This window comes from Schistocerca gregaria, chromosome 3 (genome assembly GCF_023897955.1).
Source record: "Schistocerca gregaria isolate iqSchGreg1 chromosome 3, iqSchGreg1.2, whole genome shotgun sequence".
In the NCBI taxonomy this organism is placed as follows: Eukaryota; Metazoa; Arthropoda; class Insecta; order Orthoptera; family Acrididae; genus Schistocerca; species Schistocerca gregaria.
In genome coordinates, this window is record NC_064922.1 from 413,192,824 (window position 1) to 413,217,287 (window position 24,464).

A 24,464-nucleotide genomic window follows, 5' to 3' on the forward strand; every position below is an offset into this window, starting at 1 on the left:
GAAGTATAGTTTTCGAGTAACAGACAAAAACCTGAAAAAGTGCAAAAAACTTCTTGGTTTGTTGGCAACAAAAAGTTGTCCCGAGGGTTTTGGAAGTTGAAAACCTGGGGTTCAACATATTCTCAACTACATACTCAAGGTAAAAAAATAAAATTTTCCACCGCATTTTTTACAAGCAAAAAGTGCCCTGTTACTGGACTATTATGTCAGATATTTTCAAGGAACTGTGTAAGATTTTGTGTGTGAAAAAATTGAGAATGAGTCCTTTACGTCCTCAAGTCACTGGGAGAACAGAAACAGTGCACAGAAGTATAGTGAGGGTGCTGGGATACTGTACACATGCACACCATTTTAATTGGGATGTTCATGTAACGTATGTGGTCACAGCATACAACTAAAACAGCAAACAAGTACAGAATTGTCACCTTATGAGGTAATATATGATCAATATGTTAAAAAACAAGAAGGATAAGAGATTAGAAACTGTAAAAGAGTCAGTGAGAGTAATACAGGAAGTATGGAACAGTGTGTACATGGCTATTACCAGTGACTATAAAACCAAGAAAAAGCCGTGAAGCATAGATCAAGAATGATGCAATAGAGTGTTGGCCAATGGAAATGGCATTTTCTAATATTCCAATTGGGAAGACAAAAAAGATTTTGCAGTGTTTCAAGGTCCACATCAAGTTGTGGAAACTACATCACCTGTCAATGACAAGATTCAGTTGCCGATGAGGATGACAGTTGTACACGTGGGACATTGAAGCCATTTCAGAAGAGTTTGTAAGTTAAAGAACGAATATTGTATTTGGATCAGAAGGGAAGAGTGAAAAAAGAAGATATCAGAGAGCAAGCAAGACTTTTTGGATGAACAAATGAGAAGAAGTCTGTATGCATTAAGGCCTACGAGATAAGACTAGATTTATGTTTCATGTTTGTTAAGTATAAATATAGCATAAGGTGTAGGGCAGGTGGGATGAACTGTTATGTGGCTGTAGAGGACTTTCAGAACAGGAAAGGGTAAAGGATATCCCTGTCCTCAGATTACATATGTCAGAAGACAAGAATCCATGTTGCTGTTCATCATTGGGTTAGAAGCAAGTACCAATAGAGCAAAGGGTTATATTTCAGTTTTCTTTCCAGTTGCTGGGAAGCAAATTAATGGTACCAATGTCACATAGTCCATGTATACCATTAAGTGGAAGATGCTGAAGAAGTATGTGAGGGTAAAAGTGCAGTGGCTGCTATTAATTATGGAGGACAAGAGCACGCATGTAGCTGCAAAAGTGTTACAAAGGTGAGGTTACTGTTCGGCAAAACAGGGTAGTGGGCAGGGGCGATGGCAAAGTGAGGGGAACATGGGGGTATAACTCCCTCCCCCCACCCCCAATGGAGTATCATATTACACTGGATAAATGACTTCAGAAATCAGCGAATATATTACTTCAACAGATTCAGATGCTGAAACTACAGAAGAAAAAGTGGGTCGATGAAAGTAAAAGATATAAAACAACAACTGAAGATTTAAAGAACTGTGACAAACAGTTTTTCACAGATGTGTAGGTTTTACTTTAAATATTTGGGACTATTCCTGACACCAGTGGGTAGTGGGAGAAATTCAGAACTCCTGTGCAGTGAAGTTACTTTGCCAACGCTGCATTCTGTCGGTGGTGCTAGTTGACACACACACACACACACACACACACACACACACACACACACACACACACACAGAGAGAGAGAGAGAGAGAGAGAGAGAGGAAGCCTTTGGATACCTCAGCCACACTGCTGTTGCCTGTCTTGAACCACAGAGGGGTTCCATAATGAAGATATTTTGTAACTTCTGGCTGTTTGTCTGGCACCGCATGACATCCCCCTACACTCTTCTGGCAGCAATCTTCTGACATGCAATTTTCTATCCTGTTTATTATTTCTTGTTGGTATATTAGGTAAATAGGAGTGAGGTATTCGTATTTCTGACAGTGCAAAACAAGGTGAACGGCATTTTTTTCAAAGTTTAAAGATAGTGCATTATTGCAAAAGCATTCAGGAACTTCCGCAAAAACATTCTTTACTGTTTGCTATGTTCATGCTTCTTTGCTTAGTTCCACAACAAAGCTTGTACCATCTGGAAAGAGGAACTAATTCTGCCTCCAGATTCAAATAAAATGGCAGATTATTAACATAAAGCAAGAACAATAATACTGGAACAATAATGAGACAATGATCAAACCCAGTGGGAGCCCCTTTATAATTTCTTCCAATGCAAATAATGTGGTGTCCCTCTTTCTATTACTCAAACAGCGTAAGGTAACTTCAGCATTCTGTTTCTTAAATAAGAAGTAAACCATACATTTGCTGAATTACATATTCTATAAAAATTTAACTTTGCTAATAGAAAGTTATGACAGTCCCTTCAATAAGTCACAGTAGATCCCAATAGGTGATGCTCTCCACAAGATTTTATTATGTGGTCAGTAAATGTATAAATAGCAGATTACATAGAATGGCTCTTTTGAAATCAAAACTGGACTGGCTATGTATCCCCCAAATACACAAACAGGTGACAACTCTGGAGTACTTTACCTTCTCAGAAATTTTAGGAAGTCATTAAGGAGTGACACTGGGTAGTAGGTATTGACACCTGTGGGCTCAAACTTCTTACAGAGAGTCCTAAAAATGGCATAGTTCAATGTCGTTGGGAAATTAGCATGACTTAATGATGCATTGTAGAAGTAACTAAGGACATTAAATATTCGATCATGCAACAATGACCACCACATAATTTCTGTCTGCATTCATTGTTGCCCCCACACTGACTACAACTACAGTCCATTTGGAGACTGAGTCTCTTAGTCTGTGTTTAAATTCTTTATCTTAATATTAGTAATTTTTTCCTGTGCACATGATTTTATTTCAGTTTTGTTGTAAGTCTTATGAGAAGGATAAGTAAATTAGATTACTTAGTATAGTATGTTAAAAGTCTGTTTATGTCAGCGGCACAAAATACTTGATGAAAACTAATAATCACACACCAAAAAAACTGAGTTGAAAATGGTGTCCAATAATAAGACACTGGGCTGTTATAATACCTACACCCGATTTCCTTTTCCGTCAGGAATTCTAATATGTATCAAAAGAAAACAATCGAATCAGCTGAGGAGGCTGCAGAATACTCGTTTTCTGAGGATATACAGGCAGATATGGTCGCATTACCAACTGATTTGATGAACTGGCAGTTGAGCAGAGTTTCAATGATGATGAAACAAGGTGTCCTATGGTGTAGGATACTCTGGGGACAGTAGGAATCAACTTGCAAGAGGGTAACAATGTTCCAAGCTATTCTACAGCCTCTTTATCTAGTGCCAAGAAAATTTAAGTTCAGTCACAACCACAGGATCGTTCTTCTAAAAAGAAGATGAGCGAACGAATGGCAAAATGGTCTAAGACAAATCCTAATTACAGTTCCCACAATATAAATAGTCTGGCAAAAACTAACTGTGAAAATATTGTGAACACTCTACAAGGTTATACGTCACTGGACATTTTTGAGGAGTTGCTTACTTCTGAGTAGCTACATAGCATTATGGAAGAAACTGAAGAGTATGAAAAATAGTGGAGAAACAAGTCATAGTATTCTACCTCAGTAGATGAACTGAAACTTTTTACTGGGTTCTTAAATTTTATCTGGATACCACACACTGCCAACCAGAGAAATTATTGGCCTGAAGCAGATGATCTGATCGTGTCCCTTGTAAAAAGTGCCACACCATGTAATAAATAACATGAACTAAAAGCAATGCTTCATTTTGTAGATAATAATGAAGCACATGCTAACAAAAGTGATGGAAGGATCATGGTCAGAAATTTGATTGTTGCTATGAATTCCCCACTTCCAGTAGTGGGGAATTTTTTATGAAAATCTCTCGATTAATGAAATGAAGGTCAGGTACTAAGGTCATCATTCTCTGAAGCAGTTTCTAGAAGGGATAAATTTTGGGCTTTGTATGGAAGGGGTGGCTATTTTCATAATTTTGATGTGTTTTGTTGGAAGGACTTCTCTGAAAATTCTCAGCCTTTGGGAAATTGAGTTGTGAAAATAATGCTAGATCACATCATTGACCCAAATGGCAGTATCATAGTATTTATACATAACTTTTTTAGTTCATATTATCTATTTGTAGAACTAAAATAGATGGTGTTCCATGTCACAAGTACATTAAGACAAAACAGAACTGCTTTTTGCCCTTTCAAAGCAGATAAAATCTTAGCAAAAAAGATCAAGAATATCATGATACCCATTACAACAATACAAACCAAATCACCATTGCAAAGTGAAATGACGACACCTGTGTTTTATTGGCAACAAATTTTGAACTAATTGAGCCTGTGGTATCAGTTTCTAGACAACAAAACGGACAAAATGAAAAGAAGCTTGTCAAATAGCGTTATCTTATGAGTCAGTACAACAAATATACCAGCAGCATAGACCACCATGACTGGTTCTGGAAAAAATAGTACTGGCCAATTTTCATTAGAATTGCTGACATGGCTGTGGTAAACACATTTGTACTCTAGAACAGTGTATCTCAGTAGGTCAAAAGCATCAAGGATATTTAAAGGTACAGTGCCACCATAAATCTGAAAATTAAGCAAAATGCAAGAAGAAACATTGACAGACCAGTACCACTGTGGACCTCTAGGAAGAAAGTTCTGGATACTCTGCAGCTGGCTGCAAGAGATCACATCATTGGAAAAAGAGACAAGCAAAAAAAGATGCCAGTTCCAATATTTTTCAGGAAAGCCTCTAGCATTTTATGCTGAGTGTGGTGTAACTTTAGGTACTCCTTGTTTTATAAATTTTCATAATTAACCAGAATCCTCAATGAAGTGGTTCAGTTGTAATTGTACCATCTAACTAGCTACTAATTTCTCTGAATACTTTCTTTCCAACATTTAGATCAACAATAATTAGATACAGCATTTTTAGTAACTGTAACTCACTGACGCTGTAGGTTCTAATCACAACTATCCTTGTTCACCAAGTGTATGACTGATGTGACTCCATTTAGAGGCTAACTACAGACTTTCAGAAATTATTCCTCATAATCTTTCAAGAGCACTGAATTTATTTTGTAATTTGAGCATCTAAATAAATCTTTCCCACTCTGAAACTTAGTGTTTTCTTTTTAATTTATCTCCTTAATAAAAGAGTGGGAAAAAAACCAGAAAAGTTGAAGAAAGAATGTTTTCCTTATAACACACCATAAGTGCCCAGTACCCTATTTACAGGACAGTGATTATTTTTAATTCTGTTAGCGGGAGTCAATTTAAACTTGAGCTATATTTTATTTTGAAACTTTTAAACATTTCCTCAAGAAATTTTAAAGAAATTTATACTAAAAAATTTTTGCCGCTAATGAGTTACTTCATTGAGTGTTCTCTGTGTTGCTTTCTCTTCCAAACCATTTGTACCAGTTTTTTACATATTTTTGAGACTTTAATTATTAAAAATATTTGCTACACATGAACTTTATTTTACAGTGCTCCCATTCCCTTTCATAGAAATCACTGTCTTTTTCTGTGGCTTCTTCCCATTTCTTTATTTCATTACCTAATTTGCCAGTTTCTGACAAGATGTGCACACTCTCGGATTTTTACAACGTTTCTTAATATGTTACATGTAATAAGAAAATATATATGAGTCATTACTTGTTACAACTCTTTTTTACATGTCCTATTTTCACTGTGAAGAGACTCCAATAACTGTAGTGATCCCCAGTTTTTTATAACTTGCCTTTATTACAATTCATTATCTTTTTGGTAGAACAGCTTTCAAAAATGGAAACAAATTCATTAAGAAATATGTTGATTTTGCAGATAACATTACATTTACTGTAAATTTCAAAGCAGTTAACATGTTTTAACATTCTTTCTAAAACCTTCAGTAGTTTTGGCATTAACCAGCCTCACTGTTTTATTTCCGAACTATACGTAGAGCAAAGTTATATAATGTGACTAAATGTGCATCATGATTTGATAATTAATTTAACACTGGATAGGCATGTATCTCTTTAACATCTGCTTGTTGAGTGAGTTCCTTATCAAGAAGGATAATACTATCTGGAGCAACTCACATAGGAATATTAATGACTGATACCAAATTATAAAAGGCTAAAAGCACCTCTGCACCACTTCTCCTGTCTGATTCCTGCAAGAAATTTATATTAAAATCACCATAAATTAATAATCCTTTTCTTATGACAGACAGAGCATGATCATTAATCAAAATTTTTAATGAAAATTTCCCATTTACTCAGTAGAGAACTGTTTACAGCAGCAATCACATTTCACAATAGTAACTCACAAGCAAATGTTCCTATATCTCGATGTATAAAGAATTTACTTATTTCTACATTTTTGTTTTATTTCCCTTTTTTGTGAATATGACAATTCCTCCTTTATTGATATCAGATGTACATGAATATACAGCTAACTCATAATCACTTACATTCCCATTTTCTATCCCTGTAGTTATTTCTTTCTACCTACTAAGATTTTGCAAACAAATTAACAGTTCAATTACTTTATTGTCTATTGCCCTAATATTCTGATGGAGCAAGTTGATTACTTCCTCTGTCATTATAAGACAAACTGAGAATCTGTGAATTTAATTTCTTTTAATACTGCCTCCTGAATTCAGTATTGGACCTAATGTCGGTGTATCACATGACCCCAATAACCATGGGGACTTGTCTGCATGTGCTGGGGACTTCCCTTATGTTTTCTGCTAATACATCTGCTAACTTGATTAACTGATAACCAGTGGCTTTTACTTGCAGACTGCTAACAGCATGTGAATGAAATTACACTACAATTGAACAGGAAACCTTTAAAAAAGTGAGGATTTAATTCAAGTATTATTGTCTATTAAAAGGCCAGAAAATGACTGTATGTTCAGATCACAAATCTACTGTAATGTAAAGTATGTTGCTGCACAACAGATTGTATTGGACATTGTTTGCTTCAGTTTACCAATATGGTGCATAGGAAGAGATGAAAATTCAGTGACTGACACCTTATCAAGACTGCCACTGAAAGTGAAAGATTAGGCATGGGAGTCCCCTCTGAAAATCAGTTTAAAGTATGATATTTATAATGAAGGTAGAAAAGAGATGAAAATACTATGGCAATATAGAAATACAAGCAGGGACTTAATCTGATGGTCAGGAAAAATAATTTTAAAAAAAGACATAGGAATTAGCACGAAGCCCTAGAAAAGAAGCAAAGGGCACGTAATTTTTACATCATGAGGACATACTATTTAGTCATTTAGAGGCAGAATATTGGTGAATATGCATATGTGAGGACTCTGTGACATCCTTAACTGGATATATCCATATGGGATCCATTCACTTTGGGGCCACCAGGGACCTAAGTCAAATGAAGAAATAGGCCTACCAGAAAAAGGATTGGTCACCTGCAAGAGACATCATGTTAATACCATGTAACCCTGCTCTGGCTTTGATGATGACCTAATTTCAATAAGAAAGAGAGTTTACAAGTTTCTTCAGGTATTCCACATTCAGCTGAAGCCACTCATTGACTGTAACATCATATCAAACTACCAAATTGTTGGGATCATCTCCTCTATAACAAGACAAATGTCTTGATTTTATTTCTGTTACATCTCTGTTTTATTTATTTACTTTTCCCATACTCATAATAACTCTGTGATATGGCATATTATCTTATTTAGTTTATCCTTCAACTCCACAAACATGTTTTCATTTCTGGAAGTATCGTAGTCTATAGTCCGAAAATAAAAATTTGTAGAGGCATTTGGGTTTTTGAATTCCACGTTGCAGCCTACTTAGCAAAACGTGCTGCAGCAGTCAGAGCTTCTAGAACTAGCTGGCGATGTTCCATGGCCTGTAGACCTAGTTGGTGTTTCCTCAGTTACTGCTCTCAGTCTTCTTTCACCTTAGCAGGAGTTGTACACCCTTAGAATGTATACTGAGCTCATATCTCATACCTCCTCTATGGTCACTCCCACTGATTCTGAAAGCACCAGTCAAGCAAAGTAAACTCTTGATTTTCTCACATGACACTGTGAAAATCATGGGGCAAGGGAATGAAGTGCAGTATTTTTGACTTCCAAAATGCATTAGACTCAGTACCCCATCAACCAGAAAGTACAGTCTTGTGGGGTATCAAACAACATTTATGACTGGATTGAGGAGTTCATGTTAACAGTCTCAGATGGAGAGTCATCGACAGATGTAGAATTAACTCCAGGAATGCCATAGCAAAATGTGTTGGGTTCCTTGCAGTTAATGTTGTTTATTATTGATCTGGCAGACATGTTAACAATAACCTCAGACATTTTGAAGATCATACAGATAACTATAATGAAATACTATTTGAAAAACGGTGCACAAATGTTCAATTAGTTTATGATAAGATTTCAAAGTGGTTCAACTTGCTTTTAACTTTCAAAAATGTAAATCTTCACATTTCACAAAACACGAAACATGTAGTAGTACAATTTTGTAGCAAGACTAGTTGATATACTTCCAAACTTAATATGAAATGCTCATAACTCAGCCAGGTACAGATATGAAATATTAACGTTGATGTCTGCCACTACACTACCCCCTTGGAGAAAGCAAGGCATCATCCACAAATTGTGCAGGGAGCATCACCCTTGAATCACAGTGGGAGGAGTAGGTGCTGTACAGAATGTGTTCAGAACTCTGGTTGAGGTTCTGCTTCCAGTAGAGGTTGTACTCAGGCTGTGACTGGTTGTGCTTTGCTTGCATTTGGGCAATTCTGGCAACACAAAGGCTGGCTCAACCATGTTGATGGATACAGTACTGGGTTTGCCATTAATAGAAAGATCTATTGTTTTGTCACTTCTGCCAATAAGCCAACAACATGACGGGGGACCATGTACGGCAGTGTCAGCTTCAACCCCCCTGGATAAAATTACATGCGTTCATGTTTGTAACTCACAGTGCACAAAAGTTTGTGATGTTCCATGCCTCTGGCATGGTCAAATTGCATCATCTGTTCTGTCCATTGAGACTTGAAGTCTTGTTTGATTGTATCCTCCACCAAGACCAAGCATCTACCAATGAACTCACGAGGAAGTTGCAGTACTTCTCCATAAATTAGGCCAACTGGCAAAGAGTCCATGGCAAGTCTGCAAGTGTTTCATAAACTGGGCAAGACTAACAGCAAAGCTGTTGTCAGATTTGACTCATGACACACCACTGTGAGTTTAACAACTGGTGACAGCATTCAATCTTCCATTACTTGTTGGGTGATAGCCTGTAATCTTATGATGTATGGCACTATAGAATTTGCTCATCTGGGCAAACAGTTCAGTTTCGAATTGTTGGCCACAATCTGTTGTTGTGTGTAGTGGACAACCAATCTGGGATATCCAGTGTGAAACAAAAGTAGAGGCTTGTGTTTCTGTGGAATATTGTTTACTGATATGGGTTCTGATCATTTGATAAAAACAGTCGATCACTGTTAATGGATATGTTTGGCCATTTGAAGGTGCTAATAGTACTACTACATTGATATGTACATCTGCAAGTTGTGCATTTGTGTCTGGGAAATCTCACATGTGCATATGTGTGGTGAGATGCTTTGCTATGTTGGCACTGAACATGAGCATGAGTCCTGGTTCTACAATTTTTCTACATACTGGGCCACACAAAATGGCTAGCGATCAGTTTAACTTTGGACCTGACACTAGGGTCACATAAGTAGTGCATGTTCTCAAAAGTATTTCTACAGACTGAGGAAGGTAAGAATTGACAAGATATGCTATTCAAAACTTCACACTATTTGTGGAAGGGATATCGATCAGTTTCAGTTTCAGCTGAAAGTTGGAAGAAGTGTCTTTCAGAAGATCCTGATCTCCTGGTTTGATTCTTGTGCTTTGACGAGCTGAGTAAAATCCACTGCATCTCTTATACTTTTTACAGGGGATAGGCAGTCAGCTACTATGTCATTAATTCCTGATGTGTGACATATATCGGTGCTGAACTGAGCTATAAATTCCAATTGGTTGTACTGTCATGGTGAGAATTTATTGTTGTTCTGCCTGTAGGGTAGACAAGTGGTTTGTGGTCTGTGTAAATTGCAAACTCTATCACCTACAACTGCATACAAATGTATGTAATAAATTTGTAAGCTATGAGTAGTTCACTATCATACGAACTCCATTTTTGTTGTGAGGAGAGAGCTTGTGCTAGTAAAATGCAAGTGACTGCCATGAACCATCTACATATTGTTGTAATGCTTGGCCAACCGGGATTTGACTAGCATCCACCATCAGCAAAACAGGCGTTTTTGGTGCAAGCTGTACAAGGATTGCCACTTTCACTATACTTGACTTAGCGTTTTAAAAAGTGTCCATCCACAGTATTGGGTTAGAGGTCCTTATACTTTTTTTCTGATTGGTGTAGATTACACCAGTAAAAACTGAGAATTGCCAGAAAGCACAACAGTTCTTTTGTGGTTTCCAGCCATGGAATCTTCCATACTGCTTCTACTTTTTCTAGCACCAGTAAAAACCCTGCTGGTGAAATCAGGTGGCCTAAAAAATTTATCTCTTGTTGCCTATAAACAAACCTAGCAGTGTTTAATACAATCAGTTATTTGTCTAGGCCTTTAATGATTTTTACTAAGCGCTGTTGGTGTACTATTGCCATGGCTGAAAAAACAAGGATGCCATCAAGCTACTTGAAGCGATAGGGCAAACCTTATAGCACTAAATCTACACTGAGGTGACAGATATCATGGGATACATAGTAATATCATGTCGGACTTCGTTTTGCATGGCACAGTGCAGCAACTCAATGTGGCTTGGACTCAACAAGTTGTTGGAAGTCATCTGCAGAAATACTGAGACATGACGCCTCTAGTGTTGGTGGTGCAAGATTTTGTGCATTAATTGACCTCTTCACTATGTTCCACAATTATTCGATGGGATTCACATCAGGTGATCTGGATGGCCAACTCATTCACTCAAACTGTCCAGAGTATTCTTCAAACCTTACGTGAGCAGTTGTGACCCAGTGACATGACACACTGTCATCGAAAAAAATTCCGTCGTTGTTTGGGAACATGAAGTCCATGAATGGCTGTAAATGCTCTCCAAGTATCCAAAAATAGCCATTGCAGTCAATGATCAGTTAAGTTGGACCAGAAGACCCAGCCCATTCTGTGTAATGACATCCCACACAATTATGAAGCCACTACCAGTTTGCACAGGGTCCATGGCTTCATGGCATCTGTGCCACACTCGAGCCCTACCACCAGCTTTTACCAACTGAAATCGGGACTCATCTGACCAGGCCACGGTTTTACAGCCATCTAGGGTCCAACCAATATGGTCACGAGGACAGGAGAGATGCTACAGATTATGTTGTGCTGTTAGCAAAGGCACTCATGCCAGTCATCTGCTGCCATTGCCAATTGCTACCAAATTTCACCACACTGTACTAATGGAAACATTTGTCATATGTCCCACAATGCTTTCTGCAGCTATTTCATGCAGTGTTGCTTCTCTGTTAGTGCTGACAACCCCACACAAAAACCATTGCTCTCAGTTGTTAAGTGAAGCCTGTCAGCCACTATGTTATCTATGGTGAGAAGTAATTCCTGAAATTTAGTATTCTCAGCGCATTCTTCACACTGTGGATCTCTGAATATCGAATTCCTTAATGATTTATGAAGTTGTGTGCCCCATGCATCTAGCTCCAAGTACCATTCAGCATTCAAATGTATGTGAATACATAAGGGACCAAACTGATGAGGTCATCGGTCCCTGCATTCAAAGTTTGTTAATTCCCATGGAGCATCCATAATCATGTCAAAGCCTTTTCACATGAACCACCTCAGTACAAATGATACCTCTGCCAATGCACTGATCTTTTAGACCTTGTGTATGTGATACTACACTGTCTTTAAATGTGCATATCACTATCACATGAATTTTGTCACCTCTGTGTACAAACCTCTGCCAAGTCGGTGCATCATTTCGTAAGCTGAATGTCATGAACCAACTCTCACAGAGGCCAATTGGTGTCATATCTACAGCCACATGAATTTGTGAGTAGTCCTTGGCACAGTATAGCACATTAACTATAGTTGTGCCACATAAGGCATACTGGTAGTCTCTTAATAAGGGCACAGGAAAATGATCTGCCACTGTTCTAGCATTAAGGGCGTGGTAACCTCTGCATGGGCATCAGACACCATAAAGTTTTGGCACCAAGTAGATGGGAGACTAACATTGACTACTGGAAGAGCGAATGATGCCTTCCTTCAACATTGCATATGCAAAGAAAGGCACTTCAAATTGGCACAGGATTGTTTGACTCTTGGAATAGCATTACAAAAATGGTGAAAAACTTCAACAGGCAAATATTTGATGCTAGCATTAGTCACACTCTGAAATCCTACTTACAATGTTCAAGAAGCAGTATTTAGTGAGGGATTTTGGAATATATTACAACCACGTACATAATACTCCCGTATGGACATAGTGTACAGAGGCATTTAAGAAACCATTTTTCCATGCTCTAAAAGCAAATGGAATGGGAAGAAACCCTAATGAGTGGTAAATTGTCAAGTACGCTCCGTCATGTAGCTCACAGTAGTTTGCATGTTAGTAAGGCCTCTGACAGCCCTAACTGTTGTACACTTGCCTCACGAATTCTTAATGTCACTGCCTGGTATCAACATCATCAGCTAACATGATGATTACTTTGCCACATGTCAAAATTGTCAAAACATGAAAAAAATGTCCAGTAAATATGGGCTCTAAAATGCATACTTTAAGAGCTATGAGAACATGCTCATGTTTGCTGCTATGAAACACATCTCTCCTATTGAACAAATGCTCATCAATCTACGGTATGAATTTTAGAGGCCATGTTTACTGGACATTTTTTTCTGGTTTTGTTTCATACTACCCCCTCCAAAACATGCAAATCAAACAGTTTGCAGTAGAAGAGACGTGTTTCATAGTTTTGAAGAAGTGCTTATAGCTCTCAAGGTATGCAGTTTACAGCCCATGTTTACTAGACTTATTTTCTTGTTTTAGTGTCAGGAACCTGTCATCGATGTCTGTAAATGGAATTTCGTTCAATCCAGTATATATCCGGAGTCTTGCCATATGATCTCTTCATTTTTTGTACTTGAGTTTACTGTGAGATTTTCTGTTCTCTTACAGATTTGAGGATTTCACCAAGATATTTGCAATGTGCAACTCCATTTATCTTGCTATATTTTGTGTTTAATTTTTGTATGGTTAATTTTCAGCAGAAAAGGACTTCTGGAAAGATATTTGAAGATCAATCTTCTTTGTGAATGCTTTAAGCAATTTTATTTGTTTGTTTGCTGTTGCTTCATTAAATAAGCATATGGCTAGGTTGTCTGTAAAAGCTAACTTTGTCCCACGTCCATCCTCGCGAGGTTGGTTCCAGAGTCCTTGGATTTTCAGTTCTTTCCCATACTCCCATTATTTTGTCTGGACTAACCTACACAATGATGAGGACAACTGAATGTTACTCTAGTTTCGATGATTAGGGGATCAGAGATTTCATCTTGTGTCAGCCAGTATCTGTTTGATTAGCCATAATATTTTTGGGGCAAGTCTTAGTTCTTCTAAGAAGCTGAACACTGATTTTTAGTCAATGGAATAATACACTGTCTTGAAATCTGTGAAAGTGCAAATGACTGTAGCATTTCTGATGGTTTTGTATTTTAGAATTGTTTGCAGATTGAAGAGTTGTTCAGTGCATGAATAACTGGGGCAGATTCCTGCCTGGTACTCACCAATTTTGTGTTCTAATTGTTACTGGGGAAAGCATGATGAGAGAATTTTGTATGAGACTTGTTGGAGGGGCTAGCTGTTCACACGCACAGTATTCCTTTGTTGTGCAGCAATTGGATATGTTCACATTTCTAGTCATCAGGAAGTTTTTCTGTTTGCCAGATGGTTCTGGTTATTTGTGTAAGTATCTTTACAAATTTTGATCCAAGGTTCTTTGGTAGTTCTGCAATGACACCATCTTCACTGGACATCCTGTTATTGTTTAGTTCAAGTATGTGTTTGTGGATCTCTTCATATGTTGATGGGAATGATTCTTGGTGAATGGAGGGGCAATCCTGTATAGGGAATCTTGTGTAAGATTCATGGTGGTGAAGGAGATCAGAGAAATAACATACCAGTTTCTCACAATTCTCTCGATTAGTTAGTGCAAGTTTTCCGTATTACATACAGGATGTAACAATACGGTACCTACAACTTTGAGGGGTTTTAGAGGGCATCTTGAGGATCAAATTCAGGATAAGAATCAATGTCCAGAGACATCATCCAATGACACTACAGAGTGTTAAAGTTACGCACGCACGGGGACCTGCCACTAAGCCATCTCTTCGGCAGCAAACAGAGTGTATGCCAATAGACCACAGGTGCAAGTCCTTCCAGTGTTGCTTGTTATTCAGTGATGGTGACTGATTTACATGATAATCAGTTCTACTGGGGACTGATCTTGCTGACCATGGGATTACCTCATTATCATGCAGACAGTTCACAGAGACAAGTGCTTTGTGTGGACAAGCATTGTTACATTGAAATGAAATGATTGTATGATACTATTGGCCAGGAGATGCCTAATGGGGCCCTTTGGCCTCCCAATGCAAGTCTTTTTATTTGATGCCACTTCAGCAATTTGCATGTTAATGATGATAAAATGATAATGACGATAACATGACACCCAGTCCCCAAGCGGATAAAATCTCAGACCTGGTCAGGTCCATAGCATGCAGTCAGCCACACAAACCACTCAGTTAAGGGGATGGGCATCAAGTTGAAAAATGGTACAATGATACTGACACATGAGAGCTAACACAGAATGTCCGTGATGTACTGTCACCAGAGTTTCCTCAATTACTATGAGCCATGATCTGAAGTTATACCCAATTGCTCCCTTACCATGACAGCAAGAGTAACACTGTGGTGCTTTTCCAGAGCATTGGAAAAATGGAACCTACTCCATGTCACTGGAATACTTGTCCAAGATGGTCATACAAAGTAGCACAAAACTGCAATTCATTACTGAACCCAATAAATTACCAGTCATCAGCAATTTTGGTGTTAATGGTAGCCTGTAGACAGAATATTAATTCCCTTGTACAGCTGCTGTTAGTCACTGAGTAATGCTGGGGGATGATGCAGTGAGTCCATTACCTGTTCTCAGATGACAGATACAGATGTAATGAGATTATGATGTGCTTGGTGCTTAATATGGTGATTCTCCCTTGTGATCAGATGTGGTCAACCAGAACCTTGACAACAGAGATACCTGCCTTCATGTTCCAATGCAGTCCAACATCAGGCCACTGTCACACTGGATGGCTTACAAATCTGGATATTGCACGATTCTACTAGCTGACCAAATTGAGACCCACAATTAGGCCCCTTTGAAACTCTTTGTCTCATATGAGTATGCTGCATGTCTGTGTACTTCACAGTGATCACTCTACAACTGCTGCTGCTCACAAACCTCACATATCATACCAGGCCTGTTAAAAATACTGAACATGAACAACATTCATTCATTGTGCTAACCATTCTATCTGTCACAGAGAACTGCAAATCTAATCATTTACACATCTTCCAATGGTTTGTGTATATATACAAAGTTACATTAGCATCCAATCACATTTTCTGAGAGTGTGTGTGTGTGTGTGTGTGTGTGTGTGTCCAACCATCCTCAAGTTACTACATTGTTTTTCTTCTGTAGAACTTACTTACCTTATATATCTTTTGGTTATAATTTTGCTCATATCCTCTTAATGCTTTGTCAACAACACTTTGCATCCACTGATTCACTTTATATCTTGAGAAAAACCCATCAGCATCTGTCCATTTCTTCACTTGCTTTTTGGCTTCTGCCTTTCTGCAAAATTTATACATAATGTCACATCACTAGTCACATTAAAACAAAATTCATGAAATAATTAACATTCTACATAACACTCTTACTGTGACGCCTCCTCCCTCCTATTTGTTTTACACAATGCCACACACACACACACACACACACACACACACACACACACACACACAATATTACACAATGCAAAGGTAGATTTTAAAAAAATGCACTAAGTATGGCTGGAAGTAAATATTTATTTCTTCAGCATCCTTCACTAGCTGTAAAATAACAAGGGAATCGAAGCTTCCACACAGATGCAGTTAGCCGCTAAAACATTCATAGTTAGGAACTCTAACAACAAACAGAACATGTGGGTTGGCGAAGAGTAAACAGATAATTTAATCACAGTGTTCTTTGTCAATAATATTATTATCTAAATTTTACTTCTCTCTCAGGAAAAAAAATATTAACTTCAGAATGCTGCTCCAGCTCATGAGCTATGTTTTGGTACAAGTGAATTTTTGATTTACCTCCAGAACTTTAATCTGATGACTAATGTGTATTTTACAAGATGAATAAATCCATATTCTAAATTTACATTTAGTGTTCAGTATCAATTAATTTTGTGTTTTTTTCTGTGCCCTAGCCAAACAGGAGTACCACAGAAAAGTGAAAGTATAATATGCAAATGGAACAAAAAATATATATACAGATGACATTCTAAAGTTACATAAATTAATCTCCATGTAAGAAAAATAAATAATGTAAAGGGTCCACACTACCATGTTAAACACAGCCACATTTCATAATAATTTAGCAACTAGTTGCTGTTCCATGGTAGGTATTCAGCTTCCAGGAAATAATGTGCTACAGTCACACTAAATTTATTTTCTGCATGCATTTAGCACTCACAATCATGTTTTTCCTGGGGCATAATTGTGCCATTTGTGTTGGACTGTTTCCTTACATTCTTCTAGAAATAATTTGGAAGGGAAACTGTTAGAGTTTGACACGTTAAGTGATACAACAAGTTATAATGAATCTAGTGCTATCAGAATTTGTGTTTGATTAATGAACTATATGATACCACTTACATTTTGGCCAGATGTGAATTGGTTTTCATAAGTAAATTATGTAATCCATGTTTGTGAATGTTTTCGAATTTTTATGGTTGTTTGGCACAATTTTTCCATACGTATAATTTTTCATTTAAATATCAATATATTTTCAAACTTTGATCTCAAATTATGAAAATTAGTTGGGAAAATAATCAACACCAAATACTTAAAAATGAATCTTCATTAATTTTGCTTTGGTGTTTTTACCAATCGGTTTTAAATGCAGACAAAACATATATTCTTGTTTACATTTTTAAATGTTTAAAACTGATATGTAATTGATATTACAACATAATAGAAGGTTTCTTAATTTTTTATTAATAAATTTTGTAACATTTGCCGTTTGTTATTGTTACTAAAAATCTTTAAATACATACATATCTTTGGAAAAGATATGTGACTTACATTTGTTAAACAATCCAGAAAATGGAAGTTATCCTATTATTAATTTGACTATTGGTTGTTCTTAATTTTTCTAAAACAGTTACACATCATATATTGTATTCATTTGGTGCCAATTTTTTCAGTCTCTTTTAGTTTTACATCATTTTGACATGATTTAGATTAACATCTAGGAAACTTCTCTGGAAATGGGTATAGACAAAAAAGAACAGTATATTTTGATTTTTGTCTGCAACACTACAAAAATATGTGCTTAACACTAATCAGCACCATATTATTGTACTTGGCCACCAACATAAACACATCATGACATTACAATAAACAAACACAATGGTGACTAAGGAGACTGCATCATACTGCCTATGCTTTCAGGTTAGTTGTGTATATACTATCAACCCAAACTATGTGCTCACTCACAATAAGCCTACCAAAATGCCCTCACTGCCAGGTACAATAATATTGTTTTGAATAATATCATGTGGGAGGGCTAATAAATAATGATTTATCATTGAAGAATGTACTCCAACCTGTGTCATTTAAAAACTGCTTAAGGAAGCTAAGTGAAATTTTTAATACTGTTTGCCATTACTACTCTTGGACTTACAAATAGTGCTTTAAAGCAATTTACTTCTTAAGCAATGTTTATAAAAATTTTGTTTTAAAGGGTATATAAAAAGAGAGGTGCATCATATGTGTGAGCATCAGCTGGGATTAATGTCATAGCTTGAGTCTACAACACTTTGCTATGCTTTTACTTTTAGACATATAAATACATGGTATTATACCAATGTGTGGTATGTTTAACTGTGTATAGAAAGAGAAGTGCGCCATTCATATGGGCTGCTGCCTGGATTATAGACTATTGTGGCTGGAGTATTAGTAGTTTTTCTATTACTGGGAAATTACACAAAAAGAAATTTTCAGTACTCAAGTTAAAATTATGTATGCAAAATATTGTGAAGAAACAAAGAATCTGGACGCTTGAAGAACACTGGTTTGCATTTGGAACCTGCATAGGAACTTTGAGCTTACATGGACTACAAGTAAATAAAAATAAACAAAAATAATTTTGAAAATCATAGCACAAGACTAACATCAGAGACTGAGATTAGGTGAAGATGCATTCTTTATACAAGTAAAAACTAATTAGTTGTTATTTATTCTCTAAATTGAGCAAAACTTCATAATTCCTCTTATAAAATATTGACAGCTCTTTATTGCACTATCAAAAAGCTGCTATTATTGCTATCTGGCAACTACTGTAAGTATGAACATGTTACCACTTCAGAAGTTCCACATCCCCTCAAATTAAATTTTAAATTGTCATACAGTCAGTTGGAATGAAAATCAAACAGAAACAATAATTCTCTTGGAAGCTTTTAAGTCTGAATTTCAAAAAAAATTGTCTTAACTTCAGAGTAAAAGGTTTATGGTACAAACTTAACTCACTAAATCTTTCTATATATTAACCACTAAAAACATTTTCTGCTTTACTTTCCAACATATCTTTGATTGCTGTACCCCTCTCATTGCTGCAGAACCTGTATCATAAACATTCAGTCAGTTGAAGTTAACTGAACTTCTTCAATGTACCAGTAATTAAAAATAAAATTCAAACATCTCAGAGTAAACGATCTCACTGGGTTGGTAATATATCATACAAGATATTAATCTTGACAGACGTATTTTAAAGTGCCAAATTCATTTTTGTAAATCAACTAATGAATGTTAAAGCTACACAATATTATGAGAGTACTGGTTAAAAATCTTTTTAAAAACAGGCCCTTTGAAAGCAGCAGCAAATAAAATGTTAGCAGTTATGGACAAATTTTGCAACTAATGTGTTGCTCAAAAATTTTGTAATACGTAACACTCTTCAAAGGGGACCAAAGTTACACCAAAGATATGATTCTAAATATCACAATTTTGGTTCTAGATGAAACTTTATTCTAAACAAATTCTCTTCCAGATCATCAATCATATAACCAAATATTTAAATAATAAAAGATCACCCAACAAAAAGGCTTCCAATGGTCTATAGTACCAGATTGTACAAAATTACAATATTCTTCTGTAGAAACTAAAATTTTACAGAAATCAAACAATGGAAAATCCAAGATGGAATGTAACAATATTATGAAAAGGAAAGTTGCTACTCACCATATAACGAAGACGCCGAGTCACAGATAGGCACAACAAAAAGACTGTCACAAATAAAGCTTTTGGCCAGTAAGGCCTTTGTCAACAATAGATTATGCACACACACACACACACACACACACACACACACACACACACACACACACATATGTGCAAACACAACTCTCACACATGACTGCAGTCTCAGGCAACTGAAACCACTACTTAAGACTGCAGTCATGTGTTTGTGACATTCTTTTTGTTGTACCTATCTGCGACCCAAATTTTAAAGAAATTAAGATATAAATGACATCTATTGCATGAAATAAATAATCTAAGAGTTGTACAATGTCAATCAGGCTTAACAATGAAAAATAAAGTAATGCTTACACAAAATAATAACTCTTGAGTATTATGCACAGATTCTTTAATAAAACATAAACATTATTTTACCGTGTGTCAGGCACTGATGACATGTTTTCAAGCAGTCGGAGCTGACAGAAACCAGGGTGTTCACTGCTACAAACCTGTAAACATTGCAAAATAACTCATATGTGGGAAACACAAGAATCTAAGAAAGCTCTATTTGCTTTAAAGCAAACATGTGGGATAGTTCACATTTTATAATCAGTTAAAAAAAAATCCTGTCAAACCTTGAAAGCTCATGGATTACATAATTTGACACATTCTTCTCTTTGTATTTATATTAAATTCTCTAGCACCATGAGATAGTGGGCAAGTGTACATCAGCTATGCTTGTACGGGCTGCTGAGGTAAGGGTTGACAATGGTCACACTGGCTTACAATGCATACTGCAATATCTTGCCAGTACGCTGCCCGCCAACAATTAGATACCACCACAAAGTGTATCCACTTGTGACCAGTACTCTATCATTCATTTCTTCACAGCAAAATAACTATCCACTGTTGATATCCATCACGAGTTAACCTCCATGTATGAAGAATGCTGTACCAGCATTCAAATGGTTTGATATTGCCATGTACAGTTTGTGGAAGGGTGGAAAGATGTTCATGACAAACAGCACCAGGGACGCCCACTGCAGCAACATGTGATGGTGCTATTATTGCAATTTGCAATATTGTGAAGAAAGGTAGTTGCATTAGCATTGACAACATGCTAATGCAGCTACCTACTCAAGCTTTAATTGGATCCTCATCCACTACAATGTCCCTGAAAGATCACAATGTTCCTGACAGACTACAACAAAGTCTGTGTGAGATGGGCACTACATTTGCCAAGAGATGTCCTCAGGCAGCAACAGATGGAATCAGTGAGAACGTTTCTGGAAATGTGTCAGAGAGAGGGCGATCAGCTCTTCAAAGGGCTTGTCACTGGGGATCAGACCTAGTTCCAGCATTCGATTCCTGAGACAAAATGTAAGGGTATGGTGTGGAAGAAACTTGACACAAGTGCCCATAAAAAAAACACACATTTGGGACGGGAAGTTCTGGAAACCATCTTCTGGGACTGTTACAAGATTTTGCTTATTCATTACCTGCTACACAACACAACACTGAAAGCGGAGAGTTACTGTAAAGTCTTGAGGAATCTGTGAGCTGCCATCAAAAGAAGATGTCCTGGACTTTCATCTTGCAAAGTTCTCTTACTTCATGACAATATTTGGACTAACACAGCTCAAATGAGCAAGGCAGAACTCAAATGACTGAACTGAGAAATGTGCCCACAACCTCCATACACACCATATCTTGTCCCAAGTGATTTTCTCATGTATCCCCAACTCAAAGGTCATTTTGGAGATAAGAAATTAACACTGAAGATGAAGTCACTTCCACAGTGAACAGCTGGGTACGAACGCAGGACCTGAATTGATAGAACATTGGTTTGGAAAAACTTGTGTCACGTTACCAAAAATCCTTGGAAAAGCATGACAGCTTTGTAGAAAAGTAACAGAAGCATTGTACAAAGTCAATGAAATTATTTCAACAATATAAATTCTGTATAATATTTATTTATAAAACTTGGAAATTTCCTTGTTGGACACCCCTTACACATTAAAATGTTGTTAAAAACTACATATGAAAGTCAAAAGTGAAAAAAAAATGACAATCTCAGTTACACAAAAAGCTGCTATATGGAATAGATAAAGATGTCATTTTTCATGTATAGGATTTGTGGAGCACAGCTTGGGGGGGGGAGAGAGAGAGAGAGAGAGAGAGAGAGAGAGAGAGAGAGAGAGAGAGAGGACCGGTACGAAAATGACATACTGTGTCATTTCTCAAGCATTTATGAATGCCATTCATTTAATGAGACAAAAAGTCATATCAGAAAATGAAAAAAGTTAAAGGTGTGTGCATTTGATCAAGCAGTTCTTAGAATGAGAAACAGCCCTTTACCAAGTGATCAGGTAGCAACCAACTGGTAACTTATAACAAGTGTTACACAAGGGCGCAACTTAGATCCTTCACTTTTTTATGTTCTTCAGTATGATTACCATTTGCTAAGTTTGTTTTGCATGTTGATGATACAAACATGGTGACAAATAGTTAATTTATTATAATTTTGGAAATAACTATTAATGTCATTTTCATGGACAGTAATAAATTCTTACTACTCAGTTCTTCAGCACTAAGCTTCAAAAAGACACAATATATGGAGTTTAGAAGAGTTTTACAACCAGCATACATCTCAGATATGGTGACAAACTGAAACATGAGGTTCACCGTGTCAAATTCTTCTGGCAATTACAACTTTAGGATAAATCAGTCAAAAAGAGCATACCACGAATATAATTAATTTAGGAGTAATGGGAACAACTCACCACATGTGTGGCTTCAATGTGATGGCTGAGTACAAAATGTCAAACTGAAGTTCTGCAATTTGAATGAGGTGAGTTGTTGTGTCTGGAGGAGTAGGTGAAGGGAGAAAGCAGCCAGGGGGTTGGAGGCGGGATAGGGAAAGGGTACCTGATGGCTGGGAGAGAGGCAGCAGATGCATAGGATAGGCATTGGGCACTGCTGAGTTCATACAGAGTGCAAAAATGACAATGACAAGGAGGAGTGAATATTGGAAAGGGGTAACAGAACAGAGGAAGAGGAGACTGTGAAAAAGATGCTCTGGCTCCAAGATGAGTGAAGTTATCAAGTACTAGAGCAGGGTGAGGTGTATGTGGGACGGGAAGCTACTGGAGATTGAGTGCATGAGAATAAGAGGGATGTGGCTGTGTTGCAGAAAGAATAAGAGGGATGTGGATGTGTTGCAGAAAAAACTCCCATCTACATAGTTCAGAGCAGCTGGTGTTAGGAGGGAAGGATCCAGAGGACACAGGTTGTGAAGCAGCCACTGAAATCAAGCAATCTGTGTTCAGCAGTGTGTTCTGCCACTTGGTCATCAGTCCTGTTCTTTGCCACAGTTTGGTAGTGGCCATTCGTTCAGGTGGACAGTAAAGCGCTGTGCAAAAATTGCAGTGGGGATGGTATATGAGAGGACTGCTTTCATTGGTAGTCCTGCCACTGATGGTATAGGACAAGCCTTTTACTGGTCTGGTGTGGGATGTGCTGGAATCAAACAGGTCTTGCCCTTGGGTCTTCCACAAAGATATGACGTATGAGGCAAAGGGGTTGGGAGAGGATGTGGTAGTAGGACGGACTGGTATATTGCATGGATTTGGCGGAAAAGGGGGGAGGGGGCGGGGGGGGGGGGGGGGGAATACCACTTCTAGTTGTTGCAACAGCATTATCATCACTGTACATGTGGATTATGTGGAACTCATGTTTTAATTAGGAAGGGCTGATAGCTATCAAAATGCAGGTACTGTTGATGTTTAGTGGGCTTGAGATGGACATATGTATGAGTGGAGCCATCAGGGAACTAGAGGTCAATGTCCTGAAAGGTGCAATGGACTGAAGAGGATGAGGTAACATGAATGGGAGACAAGATGTTGACATTGTGGAGGAATGAGCAAAGGCTGTCTTGGACCTGGATTCCAATCATGAAGATATCATCAATGAACCAAACAAGAGGTTAGAGGTTTTAGGTGGCTGGGGAGGTTTCCTCTGAATGGTCCATACACAGGTTAGTGAATTTAACTCTTGAAGCCAGTTTTCTACTTCACCGAGCAATTTACTTACAATCAGTTGTTTCCCAATTTCATTTAGATTTTCTTGTGCAGTTTATTCAAAGCACTAATTACCAGGTTCACAAAGGGTCATTGTGGAAGGTCACAGTAATGTGAGATGTTTAATAGAAGAGCTCTGGTGTGGGTTAAATGACTAAAACAGCTCTTTAATTCCTAACGTGCTTTTGATGTTTAATTTTTGTAGTGAAATGTAACTGTTGCAGCTAGATATTATAACAGAGACTGGCACAGTGTGTTGATGAAGTACCAAATGCACATGCATTTTTTTGGTCCAAAGCTTGTCTTGTAACAGAAAATATGATTCTGAAAGATAAAACAACCTAAATAATTTACACTGTAATAAATTATGTAAACTCATTGTAATGTAGCAAAATTTATTGTAATTCAACTGAATGACAAAATAACACTTTCATTTGATTGCCAAATATTTGTTTATGTTATTTGTTTCTGCACAAAATCATGTTCTTCAATAGTGTGAAATTAAAGCTATAGGAATTGTTGAAGAAATTGATACCTTGTGGTTACATTTCTTAAAATATACATGCATTGTAAAGACAAAGTACACATATCTTTTCGTTTCATTATTATAGTATTTACATATACATGTGCTGCAGAGGTCAAACCACACATATCAACGTAAGGTAACTACCATAAAATTCAAGATCATTACACTGTAGACAAAATTAAAGTTAAATTTGACATGGACTGGACTCCTT

The 24,464-nt window shown here is 37.1% G+C and overlaps 1 protein-coding gene across 4 annotated transcripts in view; it reads right to left on the reverse strand.

Moving 5' to 3' along the window:
* The window catches only part of LOC126353880 (cyclic GMP-AMP synthase-like receptor), a 275,603-nt gene that overhangs the window by 148,445 nt on the left and 102,694 nt on the right, over positions 1 to 24,464 (reverse strand). For all 4 annotated transcript variants that reach the window (XM_050003085.1, XM_050003083.1, XM_050003084.1 and 1 more), the window contains exons 4-5: positions 20,084 to 20,157; positions 15,848 to 15,992 (exon numbers count right to left, since the gene is read on the reverse strand). In XM_050003085.1, coding sequence (XP_049859042.1) covers positions 15,848 to 15,992; positions 20,084 to 20,157 — 219 coding nt within the window. The remainder of the gene's footprint in view (positions 1 to 15,847; positions 15,993 to 20,083; positions 20,158 to 24,464) is intronic.